General features: G+C 58.5%; 1 protein-coding gene across 1 annotated transcript in view; it reads left to right on the top strand.

Moving 5' to 3' along the window:
- Nucleotides 1-10,133: 10,133 nt before the first annotated feature.
- VOLCADRAFT_78980 (uncharacterized protein) overlaps nucleotides 10,134-26,499 on the top strand; it is an 18,338-nt gene continuing 1,972 nt past the window's right edge. The window contains exons 1-23 of the mRNA XM_002945904.1: nucleotides 10,134-10,182; nucleotides 13,445-13,593; nucleotides 13,692-13,826; nucleotides 14,653-14,787; nucleotides 15,157-15,288; nucleotides 15,796-16,015; nucleotides 16,421-16,536; nucleotides 17,133-17,237; nucleotides 17,492-17,664; nucleotides 18,226-18,484; nucleotides 19,022-19,210; nucleotides 19,600-19,734; nucleotides 20,462-20,641; nucleotides 21,156-21,389; nucleotides 21,874-22,008; nucleotides 22,155-22,244; nucleotides 22,550-22,689; nucleotides 22,898-23,105; nucleotides 23,429-23,617; nucleotides 24,162-24,367; nucleotides 24,790-24,991; nucleotides 25,347-25,469; nucleotides 26,111-26,281. Of these exons, the coding sequence (XP_002945950.1) occupies nucleotides 10,167-10,182; nucleotides 13,445-13,593; nucleotides 13,692-13,826; nucleotides 14,653-14,787; nucleotides 15,157-15,288; nucleotides 15,796-16,015; nucleotides 16,421-16,536; nucleotides 17,133-17,237; nucleotides 17,492-17,664; nucleotides 18,226-18,484; nucleotides 19,022-19,210; nucleotides 19,600-19,734; nucleotides 20,462-20,641; nucleotides 21,156-21,389; nucleotides 21,874-22,008; nucleotides 22,155-22,244; nucleotides 22,550-22,689; nucleotides 22,898-23,105; nucleotides 23,429-23,617; nucleotides 24,162-24,367; nucleotides 24,790-24,991; nucleotides 25,347-25,469; nucleotides 26,111-26,281 (3,642 nt within the window). The 5' untranslated portion in view covers nucleotides 10,134-10,166. The remainder of the gene's footprint in view (nucleotides 10,183-13,444; nucleotides 13,594-13,691; nucleotides 13,827-14,652; nucleotides 14,788-15,156; nucleotides 15,289-15,795; nucleotides 16,016-16,420; nucleotides 16,537-17,132; nucleotides 17,238-17,491; nucleotides 17,665-18,225; nucleotides 18,485-19,021; nucleotides 19,211-19,599; nucleotides 19,735-20,461; nucleotides 20,642-21,155; nucleotides 21,390-21,873; nucleotides 22,009-22,154; nucleotides 22,245-22,549; nucleotides 22,690-22,897; nucleotides 23,106-23,428; nucleotides 23,618-24,161; nucleotides 24,368-24,789; nucleotides 24,992-25,346; nucleotides 25,470-26,110; nucleotides 26,282-26,499) is intronic.

The following is a 26,499-nucleotide window of genomic DNA, read 5'->3' on the forward strand; positions in this document are numbered from 1 at the left end:
AGTATCATCTGCTCATACCATATGCAAGCTCGCCATAATTCAGGCCTTTGAATCACGGCTTACGCAGGTCAACGTTTTTGATGGTGGGTCGCAAAGTCGCGTATCTCAGATAAATGTTTTTAACCTTTATAGGGTAAGCTAAGGATACAGGTAGTGCTTATTGTGCAATCGGCATAGGTCGATACGGAGTTGACCACCAGAATGTAGAACTATCACTGCCGCAATATCAGCGGCATTAGGAAAAGGTTGTCGCCGAAATATTAGACGTATGACGGCCTATGCCTAGATGGTTTCCTGGTCGATACACTACCATGAAGCAGTGTGACGGTTACGGCAAGTTAACGACGCTCGGACTTCCGTTGCCGTAACATGTCACATCGCGAAACATGGGCATGGCGTGGGGCATGGCTTTAGGCGTTGCGGCAGTACTGTATTACCCTGGCCTAAAGCGTGCGATGTTTGTAATATCCCAGCTGTGGGCTCGTGCGTCTTGAGTAAATCATATACGCAACCAGAGGTAGGCAGCACTTCGTATAAACATTATATCTTGCGCTTACTACATAACGCCTTACGAACGTAGACATCCTGCTTGTCACGCCACTTACTGGAGCTCCAGTACAAGCATCTTCGCTGAGTAGTGGCAATCTGGCCCCGCGTGTCAAGCTTGTCCTGCTAGGCGACTCGGTGAGGATGACGTGGCGTGAAGGCTCTAGCGCCACTGTGCTACACGGGCGCGCACGCGGCCGCCATTGTGTACGACGTGACGCAACGTCGTACGCTGGTCAAGGCACAGTACTGGCTTAAGGAGATGCGTCGATACGCGGGACTCGACGGTGGCCTCTCCTGCACCGCCTGTGACCTGTGCACTCTCCACCGACGCGGATTGATTAACCTAATTGAACCCAACAGGCAAAAACAAAACGCGCACACTTACACCCACATACGCGCACATACCATACTCGTTCTCTCTCACACCATTTTCCAATCCTAAAGGCACTCCATGTCCTCAAGCGCGAAGCCCCGGCCTGTCTGAAAAAGCAGCGCAAGGCCCGCTTTTGTAACCCAACCACACGCACGCGGCCCTCTCCGCGCCCGCTTGTGTCGATTGGTTGTCTAGCTCCCCACTTCCCACTTCCCCACCTGGCAACCGCTACCACCTCCCCCGGTCCCTTCCCTCGCCTCTTGACCCACCCACTTTACTGTCGGATGCGGTCACTCGCTCGCCTGCATGACCGTTCGACCGAACGACGGAGGAATGGACGAAGGTTCCGGCCACAGCCTGAGGGCTATGTTCGTTGCGACGTCGGCAGCCACGGGCGGCTGCGCGATGGGGTGTTTGAGGGTATGACGGCCGTCGAAGCCGGCCGGCGGCACGCCGGTGCCCGTCAACGCGGCCGCCGCCGCCACCTTCTAATGCATTGTACGGCAGCGGCGGCCTGGGGTGTGACGGGATGCCGGTACGGGAATAAGACGGGAGGCATGCCCGTTTTCAGGGGAGGAGGAGGGATTGGGGGGCTTTGACACCAGTACCGTGTCTCCGGTTGGGGGTTGAGCTAGTATGTGGCATTGCTTACACCCTTCATTGCCGCGTACCGCTTTGCAGGTGTCCGCTTTGGATGGGGTGATCCTCAGCAAATTTGGGGGCGTTTGGATAGAGGCTTGCCAATCAAAGAAATAGTAGCGTCACTTTGTAGGCGTTTAGGTCAACGGACGGTCCCAAGATTCCGGGGGAAAGATATACTGCTGTGCGGCCAGCCGATATTATTGCTGATATGGCCAATTGCGGTCGAAAGGGTGGCGGAAGAAAGACGGAAGAAGGGTGGCGGAAGAAAGAAGTTTCACTGCACTGGTGCGCAGCGTTGTGTCCTCAGAACGACGATTTCGAGGCAATACGGCAAGCTCCAGGAAGGACGGTTCAGGTGGGCTTTCAAAACGGGCAGCCAGGATTTTTAGAACTCGGGTGCATAGCACCGGTGCGAATGTCCCGGAGTTCTTGTGCTAAAACGACTTCATGTATTTGCGGGGAAGAGAGGGTCGCAAACACATCCCTCGATGCATGCTGGATGTTGTGTTGGTGCTGTAAGGTGTGGTAAATCTTAGAAATGACAATGTGTTCAAATGGCCCAGAAGCCTCCCACTCTGTAACAGAAAGAAAAGGATGTTGTGTCGGTGTAAAATCTCCTCCTGGCGTATGCAGATGCATTTTCAGACACGCGTGTCGTTTCGTCTGTATGTCTGTATGTGGCTCTCTCTGTGTGGTTTTCCGGGCACCCCGCGCCAAGGCAATGCGAGCAAAGGAGCAAACACTGACACCATTCTTTTAGCGAAATCATTCAAACGAAACACATCACTACGGCTCGCTGCCGCGCTACAGGGTTTCTAGATAATTCCAGGTGCTGCTTAATTCCCGGCTACAACTTTTTGAGCCCCTATTTGAAATTTGAAAGAATGCGGAAGGGACATTGGCCTCCAGGATGTCGGCCAGGTTGGTTAGTTGTGGCAGCGACGGCGGACGACGTTGCAGTGCCATTCATCCAGCGCGTTAGACGCGGCCATTGCACATCAGCCAGCCAATATGTGTACAAGCATATAATCGTTTGGCATTGACGCCTGAAAAGGCGCGGCGCAGCACGGCGAGCTGCACAGCACTTCCCCACTTCGCCGACCCCGGCCCTCCCAAACAAGACAAGATGATAGTGGTGGTGTAGCCTCACCAAAGCGCATCAAGTTTTCCATACTTAAGGTAAATCAAACTGAGCGGCCAGCTACAAATTACCGAAGCAAAACTCTTCCAAACGTCAATTCTGCCAATAATGATAAATAATGCCGTAGCTGTAGCTTGTCAGCGCTAGGACCCCGGCTACTGCGCACGGCTCCAGGGGGGCCTCAACACCGCCAAAGGCCTGCTCGCGACAGGTAATCCAGTTTCCCTCCGCTCTTTACCATCACCGACATTTCCACGCGGGCGGCAACAGCGGTTTTCATCACAGCCAGTAAACACCAGCGCGTAATACCTACGATTACTACTACTACAACAACTACTACTACTACTAGCGCGTTCAGCAATATTCTCTTGGCCACTTAAACATGCCAAGAACTTGCGGCACACGCCTTGAAGCAATAACAAAAATCAACTGCCAATGATCTATTGAACAAACGCCCTCAGGCACCTCGTAATATTAGTACGGACGTACGGCGGGACGTACGTACGGAAGGCATACGGAAACGGAGGAGCATTCTTCGCCCTGAGGAGCTCGTAGGAAGCTCGTCGCACGGCCCGGGTTCTGCGGCCCCCACAGTTCAGGAAGCAGCAGCTCACCCCCCGTCTCACACACACGGGAAAAGGCGAAGGGAATCTTAAGAGACTCTATGCATGCAATGCGCACCCATCACCGACTGGCTCTATCAGCTGCCCATCAGGTTACCTGAGCCCCGGAGCCTCCAGGATAGCATAGGAACCCACACCCACGCCACCAGCGGTCTCCTCACCCCCATTCGCAAATTCGTCCTCCTCACAACCAGCAACAAAAGGACTTCCCGGCGCCAACTCGCTCGCGCATATCCACACCACCACAACCAGCAGCAGAGCCATAGCAGCACGGTGCATGGGGCGCCCCTCAGGCTTTTACGGACACCCCCGCACGTGTGTGCATGCGGAATTTGGAAATTGTTAAACTTGTATTTTGCAGCTGTCATAGGCCGTGTAGAGAAACAAATGCACTGCCCGATTCTGGGAAATACATTCTTGTATTTTCCCGCCGTCTTTGCTTCAAATGGTGTTAGTCTTCGCCATCTCCATAGTCCCCTCAGCATTGATGCCAGCCAGCAAGGATTAGAACGTCGCAATGTGCGTTTGGAAAAACGTCGCAAAAACGCGGTACCGGTCCCTCTCCCGTCTCCCCATTTCTTCGCGGCACTCTCAACTCGTCGCACACTTCCACGCCACTCAGGCTTCTTTGCGTTCTCCTAATTGCGTACCGTACATAACCCTCCTACCCCGACGATGCTTTGTAGCATGTACGGCAGACGGTACAACTGAGTACGAATGTACGCAGCTTAAACTGCCCGGACATTGATAACCAACTCAACCTCGCGCGCCTTTGAAGGCATTTTATTGTCCTCTTCTGCTGACGATGACGATATGACCCCGGAATTGGGCCACACAGCCACAGAAGAGGATGATGGGCACCCCACCTAGCTGTTGTTGTGCCTCTATTTCGCCGCCCATCACTGCAGAAGGCCGCCACAACACGCATTGGAGAGGTGGACCCACGACTTCCCGCAAGATAGCAACCACTGGCAAGCCCCTCCAGCGGCCCTGCCACAAAACCACACACACACACACACACACGCACACACGGCCGGGCACATGAACCTTCTTTACACCGGTGGTTTACTGGTGGGCCGTTTCCCAGTCACCGCCCCAACAACCACCTTTACCACCACCGCTCTATCCCCAGTCAAAGACAACAATGCTCCTCCTCCGTCCCGCCCCCCGTCCTCTCACCTCACCTCGTTATGGCCCCCCCCTTCCCGTACACAGGTGCTAAACTCTCTCCGGCCCCACTACTCGCCTTGGCATCCCTGCACCGTCAATACTTTCATCACACCAAGCCACTCCGCACCCACCACGTCAAACCGCTACGTTATATCATCGCCGCTCATCACCCGTTTCACCCTCCGGCACGCCATCGCCAACACCGCACCACGACGGCCCCGACGTACCGCTATTACCAGTGCGCCCTCCTCTCCTCCTTTCCCCCCATTCCTCTCCAATCTCCCAATCGCATCGCTCAAACCCCCGCTGCACGTCAGAGAGGTTCGGCGGTTTCCTCCCGGGGCCCGTCCCCCTCCCCATACTCCCCTCCCCATAGTCCTCGACTCCGCCGTTGGCGATTACAGGCGGGATCGGTGGGCCCCCGGGGAGATGCTTCCCGCCGCAGCAACGCCCTTCCACAGTGGCCACCGCCACTGCCACTGCCACTGCCACCGTCACCCCCATGGGGGGTATTGGGTATTTATTATTGTCAGGGCTCTGAGAAACGCGGCCCAAACACATCGACGCCCCAACGGCCCCCGCACCTTCCTGAGCCCCGAAGGGCCCTCAACAACCGCATCGCCAAGCCCTCCAACCGCATCTTGCCGACCACGTCACGCGGCGGCGAGGGAGACCCCGCTCTACTACCCTACCCCGCTCTACTACCCTACCCCGCTCTACTCATCGATGCCTCGCGGCACGTGCACAAGGGCCTTATAATCCGGGTAGAACATGGACTTGGAGATGAAGGACCGCATCACCTCGGGGCCCTGTGCGAACTTGTCGCGCATGCGGCCCCGCAGCCGGCCCTCCTCCCCTGCTGCAGTGGCGACTGCGGTGGCGATGCTGGCGGAGATGTCGCGAATGGCGGCCAGGCGCGGGTACACCAAACCTGGGGGCCCAGGGAGGGCGGGAGGGAGGGAGGGGGAAAACGGCTCCAGGATGGGATGTGGGGCGGCGGCGGCAAGGATGGGGAAGGAAAAAAGGGGCGGGTGTGCGTGTGGGGCCCGGGGGCCCAGTAAACAAGGAAAACGAGGAGACTCGCATCCTGGCGGGTGTGGGGGCGAGGATGTCATCCGAGCTGTCAATGAGCTCCGAGGGGGCCCCTCGTTGGAAGAGTCAGGAGGCGGCGTGTCGCGCGCACGTGTTTTTTCATCGTACGACACGGGTCACAAGAAACAAGTCCACACGCACGCGCAAAGGTCGGGCCGGGCCTGACGAGGCGAGGGGCGGTCGTCATCAATGGACCAGGAGTGTTAGCAGAGGCTACACCTACCCATGGCGTACCCACCCAGCCATCCCCCGATCCCCACAACACGAATTCCGGTCCCCAACACCCCAGCGGCCCCGCTGCCACCCCTCCACACCAGCTTCATCATCATCACCATCATCATCATCATTACCATCATTACCATCAGCAGCAGCGGCAGCAGCGGCAGCAGCGGCAGCAGCAGCCCTAGAGCACCCCCCAGCGCCCCCGCCCCTCCCCCCCGCCCTCCCCCACGCCGCACCCTTGTCCAGGTCCTCCCGCGGCACCAGTTTGGGGAGCTCCTCCGCCACCGCCATCAACATGGCATCCGTGATGATGCGGGTTTGACCCAGGAAACCCCCCAGTGCGACACCTGAGCGAAAACACACACGCATACAGATACACACGCGCGCGTTTAAGAGCGAAGCGCGCCCAGGGGGAGGAGAGGAAAAAGGGGTTGGAGAGGAGAAAGGGGGACAGGGGCCAGAGGTAGGGCGTGTAACGGTTGGGACGGCGAAAACCCCGGGTACGGCAAGAGTAAACTGGGACAAAGCAGGTGCATACATACAGACATACAGACATACATACAATCCAACCCACGGCATGTAGCGGGAGGGCTGGTGTTGCCGCAACACCGGCCCGAGGGTAGTGAACTCCCGGAGAATTCGGGTGGAGATGGTGGGGGGGTGGTCGGGGCAATGAACGCAGGTGCCTACCACCACCCGGCACCCCAACACACCGGGGAATATGTACATGTTGTTGGCTTGGGACACCGCCACAGTGCGGCCATCAGGCAGCTCCACGGCTGGCTGGGGGCTGCCGGAGGCGTAGATTGCTCGTCCACCTGTACAACGCATGGCATCCTCTGCCGTACACTCCATACGGCTAGTCGGGTTCGACATGGGAAAGATGATGGGCCGCTGCTGGGGGCAGCCCTCCGACATCACGGTCAGCACCTCGTCCGTGAACAGCCGGCCGGCGCCCGCGAGCCCCAACAGAATGGTGGGCCGGACCTGCGGCGCAGTGGGAAGTTTCGAGAAGGGAAGCCTCTGTGTTGAAGCCTCCTCGATGTGGCCCCTCCCTTCTGTTTCCCACACAGCTCAGCTGTTCATTCCCTTTGGATGTGGAGTGGAGAAAACGGCCAAGACGACTCCGGACAAGGAAGTTAACTTTTGGGGGAGTGGAAAGGCAACCGGTGGAAACAAACCCCAGCCTGCAAAAGCACAGGAAGCTCAGCACAGCCCCAGCCCCAGCCACCTCCGCGCAGCTTTCAAGGCCCTTATGCTGAACTGCCCCTCCCTCCAAAACCGCAAATGCACCCAGCCACCATGCACCCAACCCCACTACCACCCACACATACATACATGTATACATACATAAATGCTCCCCCTACGTACTCGCTTTATGACCGACAGCAGGTTCTCCCCCTCGTGACCGACATCCCGGCGCGCAAAGGGCCGCACGTACTCCGTCACGTTGGCCCGCGCTGTGGTGATCAGGCCGCTGTAGTCCAACACCCAGAACCGGGAGGCCGCCTGCGCGGAACTCAGGCCCTGCTTCTGCATACCTGCATGTACGTATGTATGTACGTATGCATGTATATATGTATGTATGTACGTATGTCAGGTGCTGCATCGTCCTCGCCATCCAGGAAGTTAGCTTATGTGTACGACTACTGGATTGATCTACTTCACGCATACCCGTTGCTCTGAGGATGCCTCTGAGTATGCAGCATGCCGTACACCCCAGTACGTACGTGGCAAACTCTGTCGGAAGCTTGTTAGGGCAGGGCAGCCATGAACCGCCACTGATCACCCCTAGCAGCTATTGCCGCGGCTCCGGCGACCCTTTCACCCCTTTGTTCCTTGTCGCAGGAAATACCTTCCCGAGCTCTTATGCCCCATGGGATGTCGTACAGATGTCGTACATGTATAGATGACGTCATATGCAGCTCTGCAGTGTGTGTTAGTTCCCAACACCCACCCCAAACCCCCACGATTTTTTACATTCCTCAACGTGGTAGTGCCGCACCTGCTGCAATCATCCGCACCACTCCCATACCAGCCGACCCGGCCCCCACGCAAACGATCCGTTGCTCCCCCAGCGCGGAGGCAGGGAGGTTCAGGACGCGCAGGGCGCCGTACAAACCCGCCAGGGCTGTTGCCGCAGTGCCCTAGGGCCGTGGGGGACAAAAAAGAGAGAGGGCGAACGTGTGAATGTGAAAATACAAATTTATGGGTATTGCAGCCCCACAACGGAAAACACAACAGGCGCAGATTCCTTCCCCCACCACAGAACAGCAAAGCCCAGTCGCCTAGCTGGCAAGGTGGCCAGGTGTCTCTTTACCTGTCAGTCAACCTGGTTATATCTGTCTACCTGACCATCTAACTATCTATCTATCTATCTATCTATCTATCTATCTATCTGTATGTATGTATATATGTGGATACGCCCACCTGGATGTCGTCATTAAAGACCAGGTGGTGCTTACGGTACCGCTCCAGGAGGGGCCCCGCGTGCTCAATGGAAAAATCTTCGAACTGGAGTACGGCATTCGGCCAGCGCGCCATGGCCGCCGTCACGAACTGCACCCCATGTTGTGGTCGGATGTGAGTCGCGGGGGGGTGGGGGTTGGGGGGCCCGGGGCCGGGGTTTCAAAATGAAGACGCTTGGGTGTGTGGGTATGTGCGTGTGTGACTGTGCGGATGAATGGCAACACGGCTCAACAAGGTAAAACACACACACACATACACACACGATTGCCCCGCTCCCCGCCCCGTTCGCTCTCGAGGCCCCGCTGGTTCCCCTCATCTCCCACTCATCAAGGAGGCATTACCCCATAATCGCCATGCCCCTCCTCCCTCCCCCCCTTCCTCCCCCCCCGCCGCCACCGCATCCCCACACCGCCACCTCGTCAATTATGGCGAGGTACTCCGGTCCGGTTATGCGCGGTATGCGAAGGCCCGCGTAGTGTCGGTCCGCCCGGAGGGACTCGTTGTTGGTGCCCACATCGATCACCACGGGAAGCACCTTGCTCGGGGAGAAGCCTGCAGGGGGGGGAGAGGGGGGGCAGGGGGAGGGGACAGTGGAAAAGTGGTCGACCGATGGGGGGAAAACATCTGACCTCCCCCATACACACACATACATACATACACACACGTACCCGCAGCTGCACAATAGAGGTCCAGCTTGCCGATGGGGATGCCAAGACCTGGAGCCACGGGGCGGGGGACGGGGGGAAGGTAAGTAGACGTGTGTGTGTGTGCGTGTGTGTAAGGTGATTGGGGAAGGGAGAAAGAGAGGATTAGGTGGGCGCGAAGAGGCCGCAGTCGGTGGTGAGCTCCACAGTGAGACACATACATACGCACATACACACACGGGTTTTTCGCCTGCAATTTGTTCGACCCTTTGTTTGACTATCCATGGCTTCTCGTGCTTCTCGTGCTCTCCCTCTTTCTCCCACACATACCGAACATACATACATACATACATACATACATACATACATACATACATACATACATACATACATACATACATACATACATACATACACCTGTTTGCGTAAAGTTCTGCATGCGACTTCTTCAACCTCTTTCCATCTCGCGGCTCAGTCATTTACATACATACATGCATACGTATACATACATGTACATACATACAGAGAGGCACATTCACCAAGGTATACCGCAATGTACGGATGAGGAGAGCTCGCTCACCATTGATCCCCAGGTCGCCAAGGCCCAGAATGCGGCTGCCGTCCGTCACCACGATGGCCTGATCACGAGACACATACACATACATACATACATACATACATATGTATACATACATATGTATACATACATATGTATACATACATATGTATACATACATATGTATACATACATATGTATACATACATACATATGTATACATACATACATACATACATACATACATACATACACACATATATATCTGGAAACCGACTGCTTGCTAACCGTATCATCATGGCAAACAAAGGACAAATGTCAATTCAGTACACTTCCCCCCTACCCTGCGACGACAACCCAATGTGCCCACAACAACACCCCTAGTACCGCCTTCACTCCCCACCTGCACATCCGGTTGAGGCCAATTGTACACCATCGCCGCCTGTATGTATGTCGCTCGACGTTTACGTACGTCAGCCAACCGACCAACCAACCGATCAACCATCCAAGGGGAAAGGAAAAAGGGAGGGGTATTGAGAATCGCGAGGCCGGGGGGAGTTGAAGTCTCCCCGGGGGAAAGGAAAGTATCTTTACGACAGTCAGCATCAGCAAAAAGGCGAATTTGAGGGCAGCTGTTCGTACGGTACCGTGGAGGTGGTGGAGGTGCGGTGCGTGGCGGAGATCCATGGATATGCAGTACAGTTAGTTATACACGTCACCATTGCCAACAAGCACAGTTGCACGAGCAGAACGCCCATGTAGACATACGGACATGCACACACACACACACACACACACATGACCATCGCCAATGTCCCGTGTGCGGCGCCGGTCTCGTCGGGTCCGTGAGTTCCACCGCTTCCCAGACACGGACACATACAGACAGACAAACACAAAGGATGCTATTCATGATTTTAGCACAAACTGACTCGAATATTTGATCGGCAGGAGTTAAAAGAAAAAACAAGGAGTATATGCACACGAACCTTACAAAATTGTGAAAAAAAATCCGTAAAACCCTCATGCCATTATTTTATTTGTTGGTTTTAAAATTGCAGTAGACCTCAAGAATTCGTATTGTTATGCCTATTTGGACTGTGGCAGTGGCAGTCAGTCGGAAGGCCGTTGCACACCCCGCCCCCACCCCCCACCCCCCACCATGTCGCCCCGGTCCTCCGCGCTGAAGTACATGCCCCGGGGCCGCCGGTAGAGCTTGTGGAAGTTGACACACACCCAGCCCACAGTAGGGGTGTAGATGATGGGCGCCATTTCCTGAAGGGGAACAGGGAAGGGGCAGCAGTAGCAGTAGCAGTAGCACCGGCGGCAGCAGTAGCAGTAGTAATAATAGTGGCAGTAGCACCGACAAGAGCAAGCTCAGAAGCTGTTGCAGCAGCAGCTGCAGTGAGATTTCCGTTGCCGGCCCAGACGTATTCCAGGGAGGCATTGTACGGAAGGATGCAATTGGTTTTGAATTGGGGAGGGACGCGGGGTTTGCGGGCTTGCGTCCCGTCCCCCTCTCCCTCCGTCCCTTCCCCCCCTCCATGAAAACAATCACCCCGCACGTCCCGACACATACATACATACGTACATACACATACCGTGAAGTGGTCAAAGAGCACCCTGTAGAACAGCGTTTCATTTCGGTCCTGCAGCTCCTGCAGCACCTTCCACCTGCGGGCCATCTCCGGGGTTACTCCGCCGGACTTGACGTCCTCGGGGGGAATCAGGTGCCGGGGGTGGTAGTAGTCCTCCATGAAGCGAGCAGCCTGAGGGGGGAAAGGGAGGGAGGGAGGACGTAAGAACGAAAGAGAGGGGGGGGGGAAAGGGAGAGGGGGAATAATAAGAAAACCCGCCAAAACGCGAAACCACATGCCGAGTCGGAGGGCCGCCCCCCAATTTCCTAATCTCTAGCCGCCGCCTCGTCCCTGATCCACATGACACGGACACCCCGTTACACAGTGCCGTACATCGCGTTCCCGTGCACCCGGTGGTGTAACTCCCCACCCCCACAAAGTCATCAGCGTTTCCCCCTCCCCCTCCTCCTCCTCATCATCATCATCATCATCATCGTCATCATCATCATCGGGTATCTCCCCGGCCACACCCACTTGGGCCACAACTTCAGCCACCGTTGCGCCTCCCTTTTACCCAGGCAAAGAAATTAATTAAAGTATCCTCATTGTTGGTGGTTATGGCCAACTTGGCGCGGTGTTAACCTTATTAACCAGTGTGCACACCCGGAAATGGAGAGTGTAGGAAAAACGCCTGAAAAGACCTACCCTACTAGCGCCATTTTTAACGCCCAGCCCAGCCCAGCCCGCCCTGGACCAAATCCCGTCCAGCCTGCCCAGTTCCTTGCCAGCCAACCCGACCCGACCCGGTCCTGGTCCCGCCACTTGCTAGCGGCCAAGCCCTGGGTTGTCAGCCCACCTGGAGCTCCAGTGTCAGACTGCGGGGGGGGAGCAGCCCCCGGAGAGCCAGTCGGTCGCGTTCCGACCTGGGGAAGGCAGAACCCTTGGTGGTGGCGGGAGAGATCGGGAGGGGTTGAAGGGGGGAGGTAGGGCGGTTGAGGTAGGGCGGGAGTGATGGGGGGAGGGTGGGAGGGTAGGGAGCCCCTCCAGGCAAACCACACAAGGAGGCGAGGAGGGCGAAGAGATGAGAAGAGGGGGAGGAGGAGGAGGAAGGACGCATGTGCGGGGGTTGGGCTTTGCATTTGGGAATTTTAGGAACAAGGGACAAGGGACAAGGAAGTGGCATCAGGCGGTTACCCGGATGGGAAGGTTCCGTCCCTGGTGGAGGTGCGATGTCGGTGGGAGGATGCCGTACTGGACCATATGGGCTCACTGGATAAGGCTACCAGGCAAACCAAGGGTAGGGAAGGGAAGGGAATGGAGGAAAAGGAAGGGGTTTCGGAGCCAGGAGGACGGGATAGGGCTAATTTACCTTGTTGCACCATGGGTCCTTCAGCAAATCGAACCCGGTCTTGCGAACGACGTATGCGGGAGGCTGGAGCGATGGAACTAGGGGATGACGGTGGCGATCAGGGCGTTTTAGGGGTTAGGATGGAGAAGGAGGTAATTTGCAGGGCAGCGGCAGCGGGGCGGACGAAATGAAAGAAGTTGTTTCAAATGTGAATTTAAATTTGGAAATTGTGGGCCGTCGTTTGTGTGGTTGCGAGCTAGCAGCCAGGGCGCGTTTCGGTTTTTTGCTTGCAGGCGTTGAGGCCTTCGTCAAATCGGTCAATCTCTTGCTTAAATGCTGCCTCCGCGGACCCTTCGGTAAGAAAATAAAAGCCGAAAAGGGTCCAGCTTTCCAACATTAACATCGTCCTGGGTGCTGTCCATCCTTTTTTGGCGCCCGCAGTACATCAAAGGTAGCAATTGGGCCAGACAACTGCCAGGCGCCGATGCGTTATGCCTGTGACTTACTGTAGGGTGGGATGCCGCCTGTTGAATGTGGTTCGGGGTCTGCATCATCAAGGTGAATGAAGCGAACGAACTGCTCTTTAACAAACTGCGGTAGTTGGCATTGCACGAGTGCGCAGGCTGGGAGGCTTTGCTGCCCGCCCCGCCTAGCGTAAAACATAATGCCTGTATGCTACACTGGTAGCAGACGCGTAATACCAAAGGTGCTATATGAATAATCAACCTCCTTGAATAATACCTAACACAAGCAAATCCCTCTATCTACACGCGCCGGCTTTCTCAATAATGATGCATGTTCAATTAGTGTAAAGGCCGCCCTGCCGGAATGCTTGGTGGTTTGTACGAGCTTGTACGTTTGCGCACATGTTGACTCGGATGGGACTGGCAAAGAGTGGTTTTATCTGTATATACTAGCCTTGTGATCCAAACTGCCAGGTGCATTTCGTGTTCATCGAGTTAATGACAGTCCCTTGGAGGAGCAGGAACCTGGCTTTTGACTTTGTAATCGACTTATAATTCACAAATATGTCAGATAGAGTACTAGCACTTGTCCACTACTATGCTCGCGAAGGTTACTTCAGACATGTACAGACGGTCTGCAATGAAGTGCTCAAGAAGCGGCCTGGGGACCCGGTGCTTACGTTTTGGAAAGCGTATGGATTGCTTATGGAAGGAAATACTGCCGATGTAAGTATAAAGTGCATCATGGAGCAAACGCTCCAGTCGCGGCCCGGTCCACCACATGCAAGGCAGGCCGCTCACCTTCCGGGACGCCGCCATGGCAGGCGATGCGCGACCTTGGCAGCATTGCGGGAAACGTCGATCTGGATTTAGCCGTCTGTGCGGCACAGCTGATTGGCCATGAAGCAGCCAGAGTCCCCGACCACGATGCAATCATCGACCTACAAGCAAAACTGGAGGTACGCTGCGCGCTTACAATTCCACCAAATCAGTTGCACGTGTCTTGCATTCCAGGCGTCTCCGGGGTCCGGTCTCAACCCTGCACGCAGCGCCAGCTGGGGCATATACCGTACTGCCGGTCACACGCTTACAAGGGCATATACACGTACCCAAATCGATACGCAGAGCACACATTCTGCTTGACGACCCAAGCAGGATCAGCCCAATACACAGCCTAAGTATCCACATGCTCCATTCTCTGCGTTCACCCAGACCTCACCCCACGTTGTGGCGTATACCCGCCTAGCGCGATTGGGGTCGCAGATGTCGTGTCTTTACCAAACCCGCATGTAGTACCAAGAGGCGCGAGTTTGATACAGCCTGGTCGTAACTTGTGCCGATCCAAAGCATGGTTGGTGGAGGCTGTATTTCCTTTACCATACGCCGGCATATATCATATGCCATATGCGCGGGGGAGGAGCCTGCCCTATCCGGCTTTGGAGATGAGATGGAAGGGAGGGGCCGTACCACCCTCCTCTGGCCCAACGCGGCCCTGACGGCCCGTGTATCTCGGGTTGCCCGGGGGCATTGGGGCAGCTGCCTGGCCCGTCTGTATGTCGGTCGGCCATCCCGGTGTGCACACTGGCCGCGGTGTGGCTCCTAACCCTGTCCAACCCATCCGGGGCCTCGCCCATGTAGCTCATGTGGCTCGTGCCTCCGCGTACCACGGCCAGGCATAAGCACAACCCCACCGATACCCCTCCCAAGAGCTTTTCCCTGTCGCCATTTACCCTGCTTGCCGCCGCTGCCCCTCCCGCACCCGACTCCGCCCTTCCCCGTCGCAAGGTCGAGGAGCGAGCGGCCTCCGACACGCCATGCGTGCACCTGGCGTCCTTATACCTGTACACCAAGAGCAAAGAGAGGGCGCGGGGCCTGGTGGAGAGGGTGCTCCGGAACCAGCCAGACCACCTGCAGGCGCAGGTAGGGGGCCATGGGTGGGTGGTTGCCGCGGCATGGGGACCTGACGGGGAGCGGAAGGCTCCTGGATGCCCACCTCATGTGGCGATATGGGGAGTGGGATGGCATACGTAAGGCATATGAGGGGGCAGGGGGCCCTCCCCCTACTGTTACCATGGGCATCTTCTTTTCGCGAGGAGCGCGTGATGCAGGGCGATAGATATGTTATATGCCATTCGACATGCTGAACTCTGGCGCGTGCTAGGTCCTAATCTGCGCCACCGGCTCCCGCTGGCTCTGCTACGTTCTTCGTTCCCTCTCCAAATCCGCTTCTCCCCTCACAACCAACCCCATGCCCCTCCGTTGTCATCGCCATTGCCCCGTCGGGAAAAGGTTCTGTTGGGCTGGATCATCGTCAGCCAGCAGCAGGACGATGAATACGACATGCTTTTTGACGAGAGCGAGCTGGACGAGGCCTACACGCAATTTGAGCAGGCGGTGGAGCAGGACCACAGCGACCTGCAGGTACATGGGCCGGGGGGGGTGGGACGCGGCTCCGGGGGCCCTGTTGGGGATCTTCTTACCAAGGGAGAAGAGGAAAAGGAGGAAAAAAGGTAATAGCTGTAGGGAGGGGGAGGACGAGGAGAGCGGCGACGACGAACTGCGGCTGTGGGGTGGGCTTTAAGAGTTGTCCGTTCGGTCTGGTTGTGTGGATATGAGCGGTGGCAAGAGGAGCGGTGCAACAGGGGCGGGCATTGGGTAGGAGGTATGGGCGTTTAGGTCTAAGTCCCGTCCCGGGTGTTGTATGTGTGTGGGGGCCGCCAGTACACGAGATGGGTACTTCTGACGCGGCCAAGAAGGCTCCGCCAAGGCTGCTGGACGGCTTCGTCTGCTTCGTTATAGCCCCCCGGGGGCATTCTCGGGACCCCTCTGTCCCCTTTGCCGGCGTTTCCTCCTCTTCGTAGCCCTGACATGCCCCTTTTTTCACCGCCCCATGGGCCCCAACCATCCTGCCATCCCTGGACCCACCAGGCCCTTTTGGGCAAGGCCAAGATACTGGAGCTGAAGAAGCAGATGGCTCAGGCGGTAGACGTGCTGGCGGAGATTAATGTGCGCTTCGCCTGGTTCGTGCCCGCGCTGGTGGAGAAGGCGCGGCTGTTGATGGTGTTGGGCGACTGGGAGCAGGTCACGGAAACGCTGCAGCGGGTGCTGTCCTCGGACGCTCAGAACATCATGGCACAGGCCTGGGCGTGTAAGTGGGGGTTACGACGAAACACAGACGATTGACGAAAAGAAATTAAACATCGGCGGAAGAGCGGGGCCTGGCGCGGGTGTGTCGGGGGGGTTGGGAAAGAGGAGGGAAAGGAGGTTAGGAAAGTGTTATTTAATAACTCACGCTCCCCAGACTGGACTTGAGGCTCGGACCGGGGCCCCTCTTAATGCCACATGAAGCCCTACATGAAGCGAATGAAATGCGATTCTTCGGGTTTTTTAAGGGACGTTTAGGCGTTTATATTTGAACCACCAGAATGGTGAGGAAGGAGAAGAGGAGAAGAGGCACGGCTGCTGACGCGGCGGCTGCGCCAGCGGGACGGACCGCTCTCGGGGAGTGGGTGGGCAGCGCAAGAAGCGAAGAGATGTGCGTGTGTGCGCGCAGGCATGATATCTCTCACACGCGAGGGCAACAACAAGCAGGCCGCCAAGCAGCTGCAGGACCTGTTCACCGCCATGAACCGCCAGGAGCCGAAGAACGCCGAGCTGTTCTACAAAGTTGTAAGTGTGCGCGGCGCAACCTCTCCCCCCCCTCCCCCAACTCTTGCCCTGGCAGCAGCTTCACTCGTTCGTGGCTCGTCTTTCCCTCCCAGCTCGGGGTTAGGCCTTCAAATTTGGCTGGCTGGGTGGGTGGGTGGGTGGGTCGGAGGACGCCGAAGTGGGACCGGGGGGGTTGTTGGCTGTGGGAGCCTGGGCAGACGGACCGACCCGCATTCCCTGCTGCCTTTCCAAAGCCCAACCACCCTCCAGCACTCCAGCACTCCCTTCCCACACCTTCCCCCTTGTTCCCAGTAATCCACCTCTTTTGCACCGGGTAGCCCTCCATCCATCCTTTTACCCTTACCGCCCCTCCTTCTAAGTTTCCCCCCACCGCACGCACCGTCGTTTCCGTTTCCCCCCCCCCTACTGCCCCGTGCTGCGTCGCCAAATCGCTCACGGCGACTTGCGCCGCGACCCTGCACCGGCCGCGTCGACAAATCGCGCATGAAAGGCAAAAACCGGCCCCGGATTTGTGTGCCGCTTGTGTGTGTGCCCCCCTTCCCGCCCGGTCGTTGCCCTGTCTACCACGCGATCTGTGCGCCGCCGGTGCTCCGCAGGCTCGGCCCTTCGCCCGACTGGCCTGCAGCGACAGCACCCTGCTGGGGATCACCTTCCTTATGGCGGACCGGGCGGTGCAGCTCAAGCCCGACCACGCGCCCTATGTGAGTTACAGGAGCATGGTGTGTGGTCGTGTGTAGGGGGGTAAGACGAACCACCACAGGCGAAGCACTGATTGAATTGCTTCAGTGTTGACTTCTCTCCAGCAGCTGGTGCTTTGGGCGGCACGTCGGCATGTGACGCCGGCATTGCTTCCCGCATCATGTAATTGATTGTCCCAGTAATCATGTCCCAACTGCATGTTTCCCACATGTAGTAACCCACATCAGTAACGCCCCCCACCTGTGGATGCGGCCAGGTTGTGGAGGCGGCCGCTCAGAAGTTGTTGATGGACGAGGTGACCAACGCCACGGAGCGCTTCTCCCAGGCCATGCAGCTGGACGAGCTCAACCTGGACGCCAACGCGGGTGTCCTGGAGGCCCAGATCCTGAGTGGGGAGCTGGAGGAGGCGGCCGGACAGGTGGGGGCGGGGTGGGGCCAGGTGGGACTGGAGAACCTTTTACTGGGGACAGAAGGAAGTTCCTGGCTGGGATGTCGAGAACCATCAGGAAATTACCTCCCCGGATAGCAGGCTGCTCGTACTGCTTGTGTGTGTGTGTGTGTATGTGTGTGTGTGTGTCCGTGTGTGTGTGTCCGTGTGTGTGTGTGTCCTTGTGTGTGTGTGTGTGTGTGTGAATGTGTGTGTGTGTGTGTGTGAATGTGTGTGTGTCCGTGTGTGTGTGTGTGTGTCCGTGTGTGTGTGTGTCCGTGTGTGTGTGTGTCCTTGTGTGTGTGTGTGTCCGTGTGTGTGTGTGTGAGAATGTGTGTGTATGTGCCTGCCGCGGCGGCCGTTACCTTCCTCTTACGTTCCGTCACGAGGCGTTACCTGCTTCGGCCGAACGGCGGCGACGTCGCCCCACTTCTCATCGCGCAATTGTAGATCCTGTTCCTGGAGGAGATGTTTGCCAACGGCGGCGCTGGCGGCGGCCGCCGCCGCCGCGGCGGCGCCGGTGTCGACGATGACCCTGACATGGCCGACCCCATCACCGGCAGCTCCAGCGACAACCCCACGATCACGTATTTGAAGGGCCTGCTGGCATGGAAGCAGGGGAGCATAGCGGACGGGCTGGCGCTGCTGGAACGAGCCATCGCCGCGCTGTTCACCGCAGCCGCGGAGTACTCGGGGCCCTCCCTGGAGATGTACGCGGTGCTAAACCCCGCACGCATCACGACGGTGGTGCGGCTGCTGCTGCAGGGCGTGGGGGGGGAGCCGAGGGCACCTACGGAAGCTCCCTCGCCGCTCATCAGCAAGGTGGGGCGGGGCGGGATGAGGGTGGGGTAGGACGGTGCAGCAACGACAGAGCCAGTGCGCGGTTGGCTCAGCAGCAGACGCGTGTGTGTGTGTGTGTGTGTGTGTGTGTGTGTGTGTGTGCGTGAGAGAGAGAGTGAGAAAGGGAAAGAGAGCGGAGGTGAATGAGCTCACGAGGTATCGTAGGCGTTTGTTAAGGTCCTTTTCGTAGCTCTTTTGAGGGATGAGGGCTCTTTTTACTTCCTGCCTGCCTTCATCCCGCCAAGCCCCCTACTTACCTTGTGTTTCAGGTATAATCTCCGCTCCCTACAACTTCACCTCTTCCTCTGCCCCCTCAAACCCGTCCAGGACTATCCGTCTATCTCTGGTTTCTGCTTCGATCGCCCGTGGTTCGTCTCGACCTAGCCCGCAGACCTGATCTGATCCCCACCACCATCGCAGTTTGATGCGCTCCTATCTATCTAGGTGTTTGGCGTCGGTTTTAACTCTTCTCACTTTTGTTCCCGACCCCATCCCCCATCCCTCCACCTCCCGTGATAGGTGACCCGCGCTCTGGACCTGCTGAATAAGCAGGCCCCCGCGCTGCTGGAGTCCTCGTTGCTGCACGCTCGGGCCCTGTACTTGAACGGCGCCCTGGACGCGGCGCTACGCAAGGCGGGGGAAATCCTGCGCATGAACCCCGAGGAGTCGGGCGCACATCTCCTCATTTGCAGCGTGTATGTGGCGCAGGTAAGGGAGGGTGCATGCCTGGCTGGGCTCGTCTGGCGGTCTGTCTATCTGTCTGCGCGCCGGTCTGGACGAGAGGACCGCGACCGCTGGCTTGGCTTCGGCGGGGCGATGGCGGGGAGCCCCGGGGGGGGAGGGTGGGAACTGGGCGACCTTCTCCCACTACGCACCCGCTCACCCGGTACGACCTCCGCACGGCCTCCGCAACCTCGTCCACAACCCCGCCGCAAATGGAGTATCCGTCTGTCTCTGGTATCCGCCTCAACCGTCAGTGGCTCGTCTTTCCCGCCGCGAACTGCAGTCTGCCATTACTCTTTCCCTTTTGCCACCGTCCTTATTTGTCCTTATTTTTCCCTCCGCCCCTTCTCTCTCTACACCCCACCTACCCCCAGGACAAGCCCGACCTGGCTCTGTCCGCTCTGGACCAAGCTGTGAGCAGCAACTTCGCGGTGAGGGAGACGCCCCTGTACCACGTGGTCCAGTCCAAGGTGCTCATCGCGAACGGCAAGCTGGAGGATGCAAAGCGGGTGAGGTGTTTGTGGGGTAGGGGGGACGGAATCACGGCCGGCGCAACGGGGTGAGGTGAGGGGTGTTGAAGGGGGGCCTCTGTAATGAGAGATTGGAATAAGTAGTGGTGCGTCTACACAGGGGGGGTCCCATCAGGTAGTTGTGTGCGTCGCATCAGGATGTGTGCTGTAGGATGGCGGGAAAAAGGGTGGAGGACGGTCAGGTGTTGGAAGGGGGGGGGAGCGGCAGCGCAGCGTGTTGGGCTGTGTTGGGAAGGGCCTCGTTGGCTGGTGCCACACGAAACACAATATCCCCCCCGACGTTTCGCGAGGTACCCCTCCCGCCGCGGGGTACGCTGTATCCTTTCTATGTGTTTGTGAGCCCATACTCAGCCATCTTAGCCATCCTCGTGATTCCTCCCCCCCACACCACTCCCACCGACGTGCGGAGCGCTACACCCAACGCCACGCACCCGTTACCCCTCAACCCCTTGTGTCTGCATCCCCGCGCCCCTCGGTTCCCATCCCTCATTCACATGCGCAGCCCTGCGCTCCCACCCCCGAGTCCTTTTCCACCATCGCAGAGAGTGGGAGGGAGGGGAGGGAGGGGAAGGAAGGGAGGGAGGGAGGGAAATACGGGGAGGGAAGGAAGGAGGGAACTTTTATCCATTGTTGCTTTCCTCTTCCTTACACCCCTCCTCCTCCTCCTCCTCTTCCTGCCCGCGGCCGCCGCCTCCTGCTGCCGCAGGTCCTCGAGTCCGCCATGAACCTGCCGGGGGTGCGCACCCCTCTGAGCGCCCAGCAGCGCGCCCGTATGGGGCGCAAGGTGGTGGAGCCCACCCTGCATGAACGGGCCACCATATACCTGCTGCTGGCGGATGTGCTGGCAAGGATATCCAAGATCCCGGATGCGCCGGAGGCCAAGAAGGTAGGCGGGCAGCGGCAGGGAAGCGGTAGAGAGTAATGCTGTGGTGGGGGCGGACGTGGTGGTGGTGGTGGTGGTGGTGGTGGACTGGCAGTTGACCCCAGCGCTAGGGGCACCTGCCGCATATGTGCGGGCCGAGCCATGGGCCGGAGCCGGGGCCTGATGTCAGGTCCCCCTTCCGTCCCCGCTTCCCTCCGCTCAGTGCTTATCCCGGATCTGGCCCCCACCCAACAAGCACACACACACACACACACACACACACACACGGCCCTTCACGCCCCTCTCCCCCCGCTAGGGAGAGAGTGCTTCGGCGGTCGTTCCCGTTTGGGTACGGTTAGGTGCCGCTGGCCAGCATCAGGCCCGGATCAATGTGTAACAGAATACATACACACGCACACACATGACCGTTCTTCACTTTCTCGGCGCTAACTCCCTTCCCCCCCACCGTATCCAAACCCCCACTGCCCGCTCGCCCGCACGTGCCCGTACATCCGTACGTACGTCCTGTTTCTCGCAGTACATCCAAGACGCCATCCGCGAGTTCGAGGGCACCAGTGAGGAGGTCCGCGTAACGGTGGCCGACTGCGAGCTGGCCATTGCACGCGGCGATGTGGAGGGCGCGCTCAAGAAGCTGCGTCGCATCCCCAAGGACTCCCCCCACTACGTCAAGGCGCGCATGGCCATGGCGGACATCTACCTGCGCCACCGCAAGGACAAGACCGCCTACATCAAGTGCTACATGGACCTGGTGGTGAGTGTCTGCGTGTCGGTGTATTGCGTGTGCGTGTGTGCGTGTGTGCGTGTCTGTGTTTTTTTAACCTGAGCTGCGAGGAGGGGCAGTAGATTTTTTACCTGAAGGTAAAATACAGAAAATATACAAAGAACAGAGTAGACAGATAAGTATGTTTTTGGAGACGGGAATGGCACAGGAGCAGGCAGCTTCACCGAAGGAAATAGTGTGCCAGAGGGCATGTATGTGTGTATGTATGTCTCCCCCGCCCGCGTTTACCTCTGCACGATTAGAGGAGTATCGTACAACATCTTCAAGTCCCTCCTCAGTCGGGGCCTTCCGCCTGTGTTACTCCCTCCTGGAGTGAAGCGCTATGACAACCGCACCCGCACCTCCCCACACCCGATTTCCTTTCACCGCACCTGCACCCCCTTTCTCCCCTGCCCCCTGCCCCCTGCTGCTGCTGCTGTTACTGCTGCTGCTGCTGCTGCTGCTGCTGCTGCAGGACCACACTCCCGACTACGACAGCTACTGCATGCTGGGTGAGGCGTTCATGCAGATCCAGGAACCGGAGAAGGCGGTGCGCGCCTTTGAGAGCGCGCTGGACTTCAACCCCAAAGACGTGGACCTTATCACCAGGGTGAGAACTAGGGCGCTGGGGCCTGGGGACGTAGGGGCGGCGGGAGCACAGGGCCTTTCTCTCTCCCGTCCAACGACCTTTCTTCAAAACCCTTTCTTCCGTTCCCCTTGGCTCCCTCCTCCCCATTCCCCGCCCGGGGCCCCCAGTGCGCCCGCGCCCTAGTGACGAGCCACGACTACCAGCGGGCCATAGACTACTTCACGAAGGCCATCGCCAACGCGCGCGGCGGGGTCCAGGTGGGAAGAAACGGCGCCGCTGCCCGCATGCCCTGCTCGGCCCGGCCCAGTCCTGCCCTATCCTGTCTTAACCTGCACTGCACTGCCCTCTACCATATAGCGTAACTTGTTCTCATAGGCCACTTGCGTACTGGATCTACATTCCTTTACCCCTAAGAGACCAACCTACTCCCTCCAGCCGCACCTGCACGCGCTGTTTATATCTCCACACATGCCCCCTCTTACTCCCCCGTTCACACCCTCCTCTTGGGCCCCTGCTGTTGGCCCCTGTTCTTGGCCCCACTCGCCCGCTCCCCTCCCCGCAGCACTCGCTTCAGCTGGAGCTGGGTAACCTGTTGGTGCGGCTGCGGCAGTGGCAGCCCGCTACCGCCGCCATCAATAAGGCGCTGGAGCGCAACCGGGAGGGACTGCCGGCTACGGAGAACCTGCAGCTGGATGTGGAGGGGTGGGTGGGCTCCGCTGCTGTGTGCCTGTGCTGTGTTGTGGGTTGCGTTCTGTTGTGTTGTGGGGTAGCAAATGACGGTTCTGGACGGTTCTTAACCGCCCCCATTGCCGCCCCCTCGATACCCCCCCCCCCGGTCCTTCTACCTGGTTGGCTCGCTGCCCCGCTTCGCCTCTTTGCTCTTCCTCCTGCACCTCCTCATACTGCGCAGGTGGTCAATGTTGGCCAAGGTGCACAAGGGCACGGGCGACATGGACGGCTACGTGGCTGCTCAGACACGCGCACTGGACCTTCAGAAGCAGCTGCTGCTCAAGCTGCGGGGGGAGCTGCCCGAGGCGGTGGCCCTGCAGCGGGAGCGAACTGCCGCCATCTGCTTCGACCTGGCGGAACAGCACAAGCGGGCGAGGAAGTTTGACAGGGTGAGGGGTCGGGGTGAGGGGCCCGGGAGTTGAGGGGTGGCAGCAAGGTGGGCGGAGGTGTACAGGAGGGAGGAGGAGCCGAAGAGTTAGGTACACATCGGGGGGGCCTAGGTGAGGAGGTGGGGGAGGGGGCGGAGGAGGGGTGGGGCATCCCACATTACACGACTCAGGCTCCACAACGGCTTCTCCCACTTTTATCCAATATATTGAGTCGACCCCATCAAGGCAGGGCAGGGCCGCATATAATCACATTTTCAGCGTGAGGACACCTCCCTCCCGCCTACCCCCTCCCCCTCCGCCTCCCCCTCGCCCCACACTCCCAGGCCATGGAGCTGTACATGGAGGCCCTCCGCCACCACGAGACCCACGTGCCGTCCATGCTGGCGGTGGCCAAGCTCCACCTGGCCAATGGCGACACGGACGCATGTCAGGCGCAGTGCGTCAACCTGCTCAAGCACGACCCCGACAACGAGGAGGCGTCCATCATGTTGGCGGAGCTCATGTTCCACAAGGTCTGGGGGTGTGGAAGGGTTGGGGGGGAAGGGGGTGGGGTGGAAGGGGGTGGGGGGAAGGAGGTCGTGGGGAAGGAGGTGGGGGGGAAGGGGGAAAGGGGTGATTATAGGCGGTGGGGTGGAGGAAGATGCTTCAGTGGGGACTGAGCGAACTGATCTTTGTTGAGGGTTGTGGGGCGGGGAGAGGGGGGGGAGGACATTGGGCCCACAGAGGCTTAGGAAATTGGCTGAGGAGATGTGCGTGAGGAGGGAATGTGCGTGGGTAGACATGGGACGACGGGATTTGTTTGGGGAGCGTACGGCAACCTGCTAACTTCCAAAATACACAGACTCACAGACCCGACACTACCCCCGTCCTCTTCCGCCCCGGGCCCCGGCCCCGCACATCCTCGCCAATGCACTGTCACCGTCGCTTCCGCCCCCACTTCCCTACCACGCCCGCCTAGCCACCCCAACCCCTCATCCACCTCACCTCATCCAGCCCTCCCTCCCGCTCCCGCCACCTCACCCAACCTCGGCGGTCTTCTCTCCCACCCCACCCCAGGAGCACTACGACACCGCCATCTACCACTTCCAGCAGCTCCTGGAGCGCTCCCCCAACCACTACGGTGCCCTGGCCCAGCTCATCCTGCTGCTCCGGCGCGCGGGTAGGCTGGAGGACGTGCCCCGGTACTTCAATTTGGCTGAGACGGGCTCCCCCAAGGCCATCATGGATCCTGGCTACCACTACTGCAAGGGACTGTACAACCGGTGAGGAGGGAAGGGGGAAATGTGGTAGTGGTAGTGGTGGTGATGGTGTAAGACCAGGCGTGTGTGTGTGTGTGTTTTGGGGGGGAGAGAGGTGTAATTGGGGCGTGGGAGGAGGAGGGGTTGGTGGGTTGATATCTGCACGCCGTTGGTCGTGAGGGTACGGCATTGCGTTGGGTTTTTCGTCCTGGGCGCGTGATGTGGTGGGGCGGGGTGCGGTGGGGGAGGGGTGGGGGAGGGGTGTGCTGCAGAAGGGCTGGATTCGGGGGCCGGATCCAGGCCTATTCCTCTATGTCTCCCAGATTTGGATACAAACAAACCTCCTTTCCACCGGCTGCGGCTTTACCCGTCCCGTCCACATCTCCCCCCACTTCCCTCCCCACCTTCCCGCTTTCTCCCCTCCCCCTTCCCTTCCCTTCCCCCAGCTACACCAACAACCCCCGCGAGGCGCTGAAGGAGCTCAACCTGGCTCGCAAGGACTCCCGCTGGGGCTCCTCAGCCATCCTGCACATGGTGGAGATCTACCTCAACCCGGATAACGACGCGGTGTGGGAGGAGAAGGAAAACGCCGACACACCGGAGAGCCGGGAGGCAGTGGCCACCGCGCGGAGCCTGCTTAGACAGGTAGTTGGGGGCTGGGGTCTGGTGGCGGGGAGGGAAGGGGGCTGCAGCGTGTGTGTGTGTGGGGGGGGGGAGACGTGGATGGGGGTGGGGATGACGATGGAGGGTGCGGCAACGTCGCCGGGGAGCTGAGGAAGCGGGAGTTCGGACGGCCATGACCAACGAACTGACAGACGGACAGACCGACGGAGAAACAGACTGACTGGCTTGCTGTTTGCATACGCGCGCACATGACAGTATATTGCAAGTACATTGCAAGTTTATTGCAAGTATAGTATGTAATACATGTCTGTGCTTGTTGGGACACGGGGCCACTGAGTGGGTGCATCCGCCGCTGGTTCGCTTCCCCTCGGGTGGCCAGGTCCGCGGTGCTGACACCACCACCCAGCGATACAAGGTGCTGGAGTGCTACGCCATGATGGCGGGCAAGGACAAGAACGAGATTGAGAACGCGCTGAACGCACTCCTGGACTTGGCCAACCAGGTAAGGGAGCTGCGCGCGTGTGTGTGTATGTGTGTGTGTGTATGTGGGTGTGTATGTCTGTGTGTGCGTGTGTGTGCGTGTGCGTGTGTGTGTGTGTGTATGTGTATGTGTGTGTCTGTGAAAGGGGGAAAGGGGAAGGGGGTAAGGAGGCGGGAGAGGGGGATGTTGTGCCAGGTGCGTGCCGTTTGGACGCATCGCTTCACGCGTGTCGGGTTCGCCCCTCGTGAGCTTACGGAAGCGGTCGAAGTAGCTGCAGTGGGACAGTAGGAAAGTGAGACAGAACATCTGGGCAGAACACCAGAACGTGATGCGGTTCTTGTGGTTACTCGCGATAGGGATTTGGGGCATTGACCAGGGGGGCATAGTACCCGCCTTTGACTGGCCTCTTAACCCTCACCCCTTCCTTCACCCCTCCTCCACCTCCCGCAACGCAGCATTTTACAATTTACCTTCTGTATGTGTGTATGTCTGTCACGGTGTCTGCCTGTCTCTGCCTGTCTGTCTGCGTCTGTCTGTACGCGTGCATGTATGTATGTATGTTTGCTGTATGTAACGCACATTTCATCTATCCAGAAAACCCCGTCTTCCGTCTCACCCTCTTATTCCCTCCCCTAACCCCCACTATCCCCCGCTCCGCTCAGGACCCCAACAACGTGCCAGTCCTGCTGGCCATGGCCACCGGCTTCATGATGCTCAAACAGACGCCCAAGGCCCGCAACCAGTTAAAACGGGTCCAGAAGATCCAGTACAAGCCGGACGAGGCGGAGGAGTTTGAGCGCAGCTGGCTGCTGCTGGCGGACATCCACATCCAGGTGTAGGATTGGGATATCCAGAGGGGTGGGATGGGGGGATGGAGGTGGGGGCGGTAGGAAACCTGGACGACGTGAATGCGGTGGGCTGCTTGAAAAAGTCCTTTAAGAGGGTTAAGGGAATATGTGGCGTGTTATGTCGGGGAAAGATACGTAGGGAGGGGAGGGGAGGGGAGGGGAGGGGAGAGGAGGGGAGGGGAGGGGAGGAGAGGGGAGGGGAG

Source organism: Volvox carteri, assembly GCF_000143455.1.
Source record: "Volvox carteri f. nagariensis unplaced genomic scaffold VOLCAscaffold_1, whole genome shotgun sequence".
Lineage (NCBI taxonomy): Eukaryota > Viridiplantae > Chlorophyta > Chlorophyceae > Chlamydomonadales > Volvocaceae > Volvox > Volvox carteri.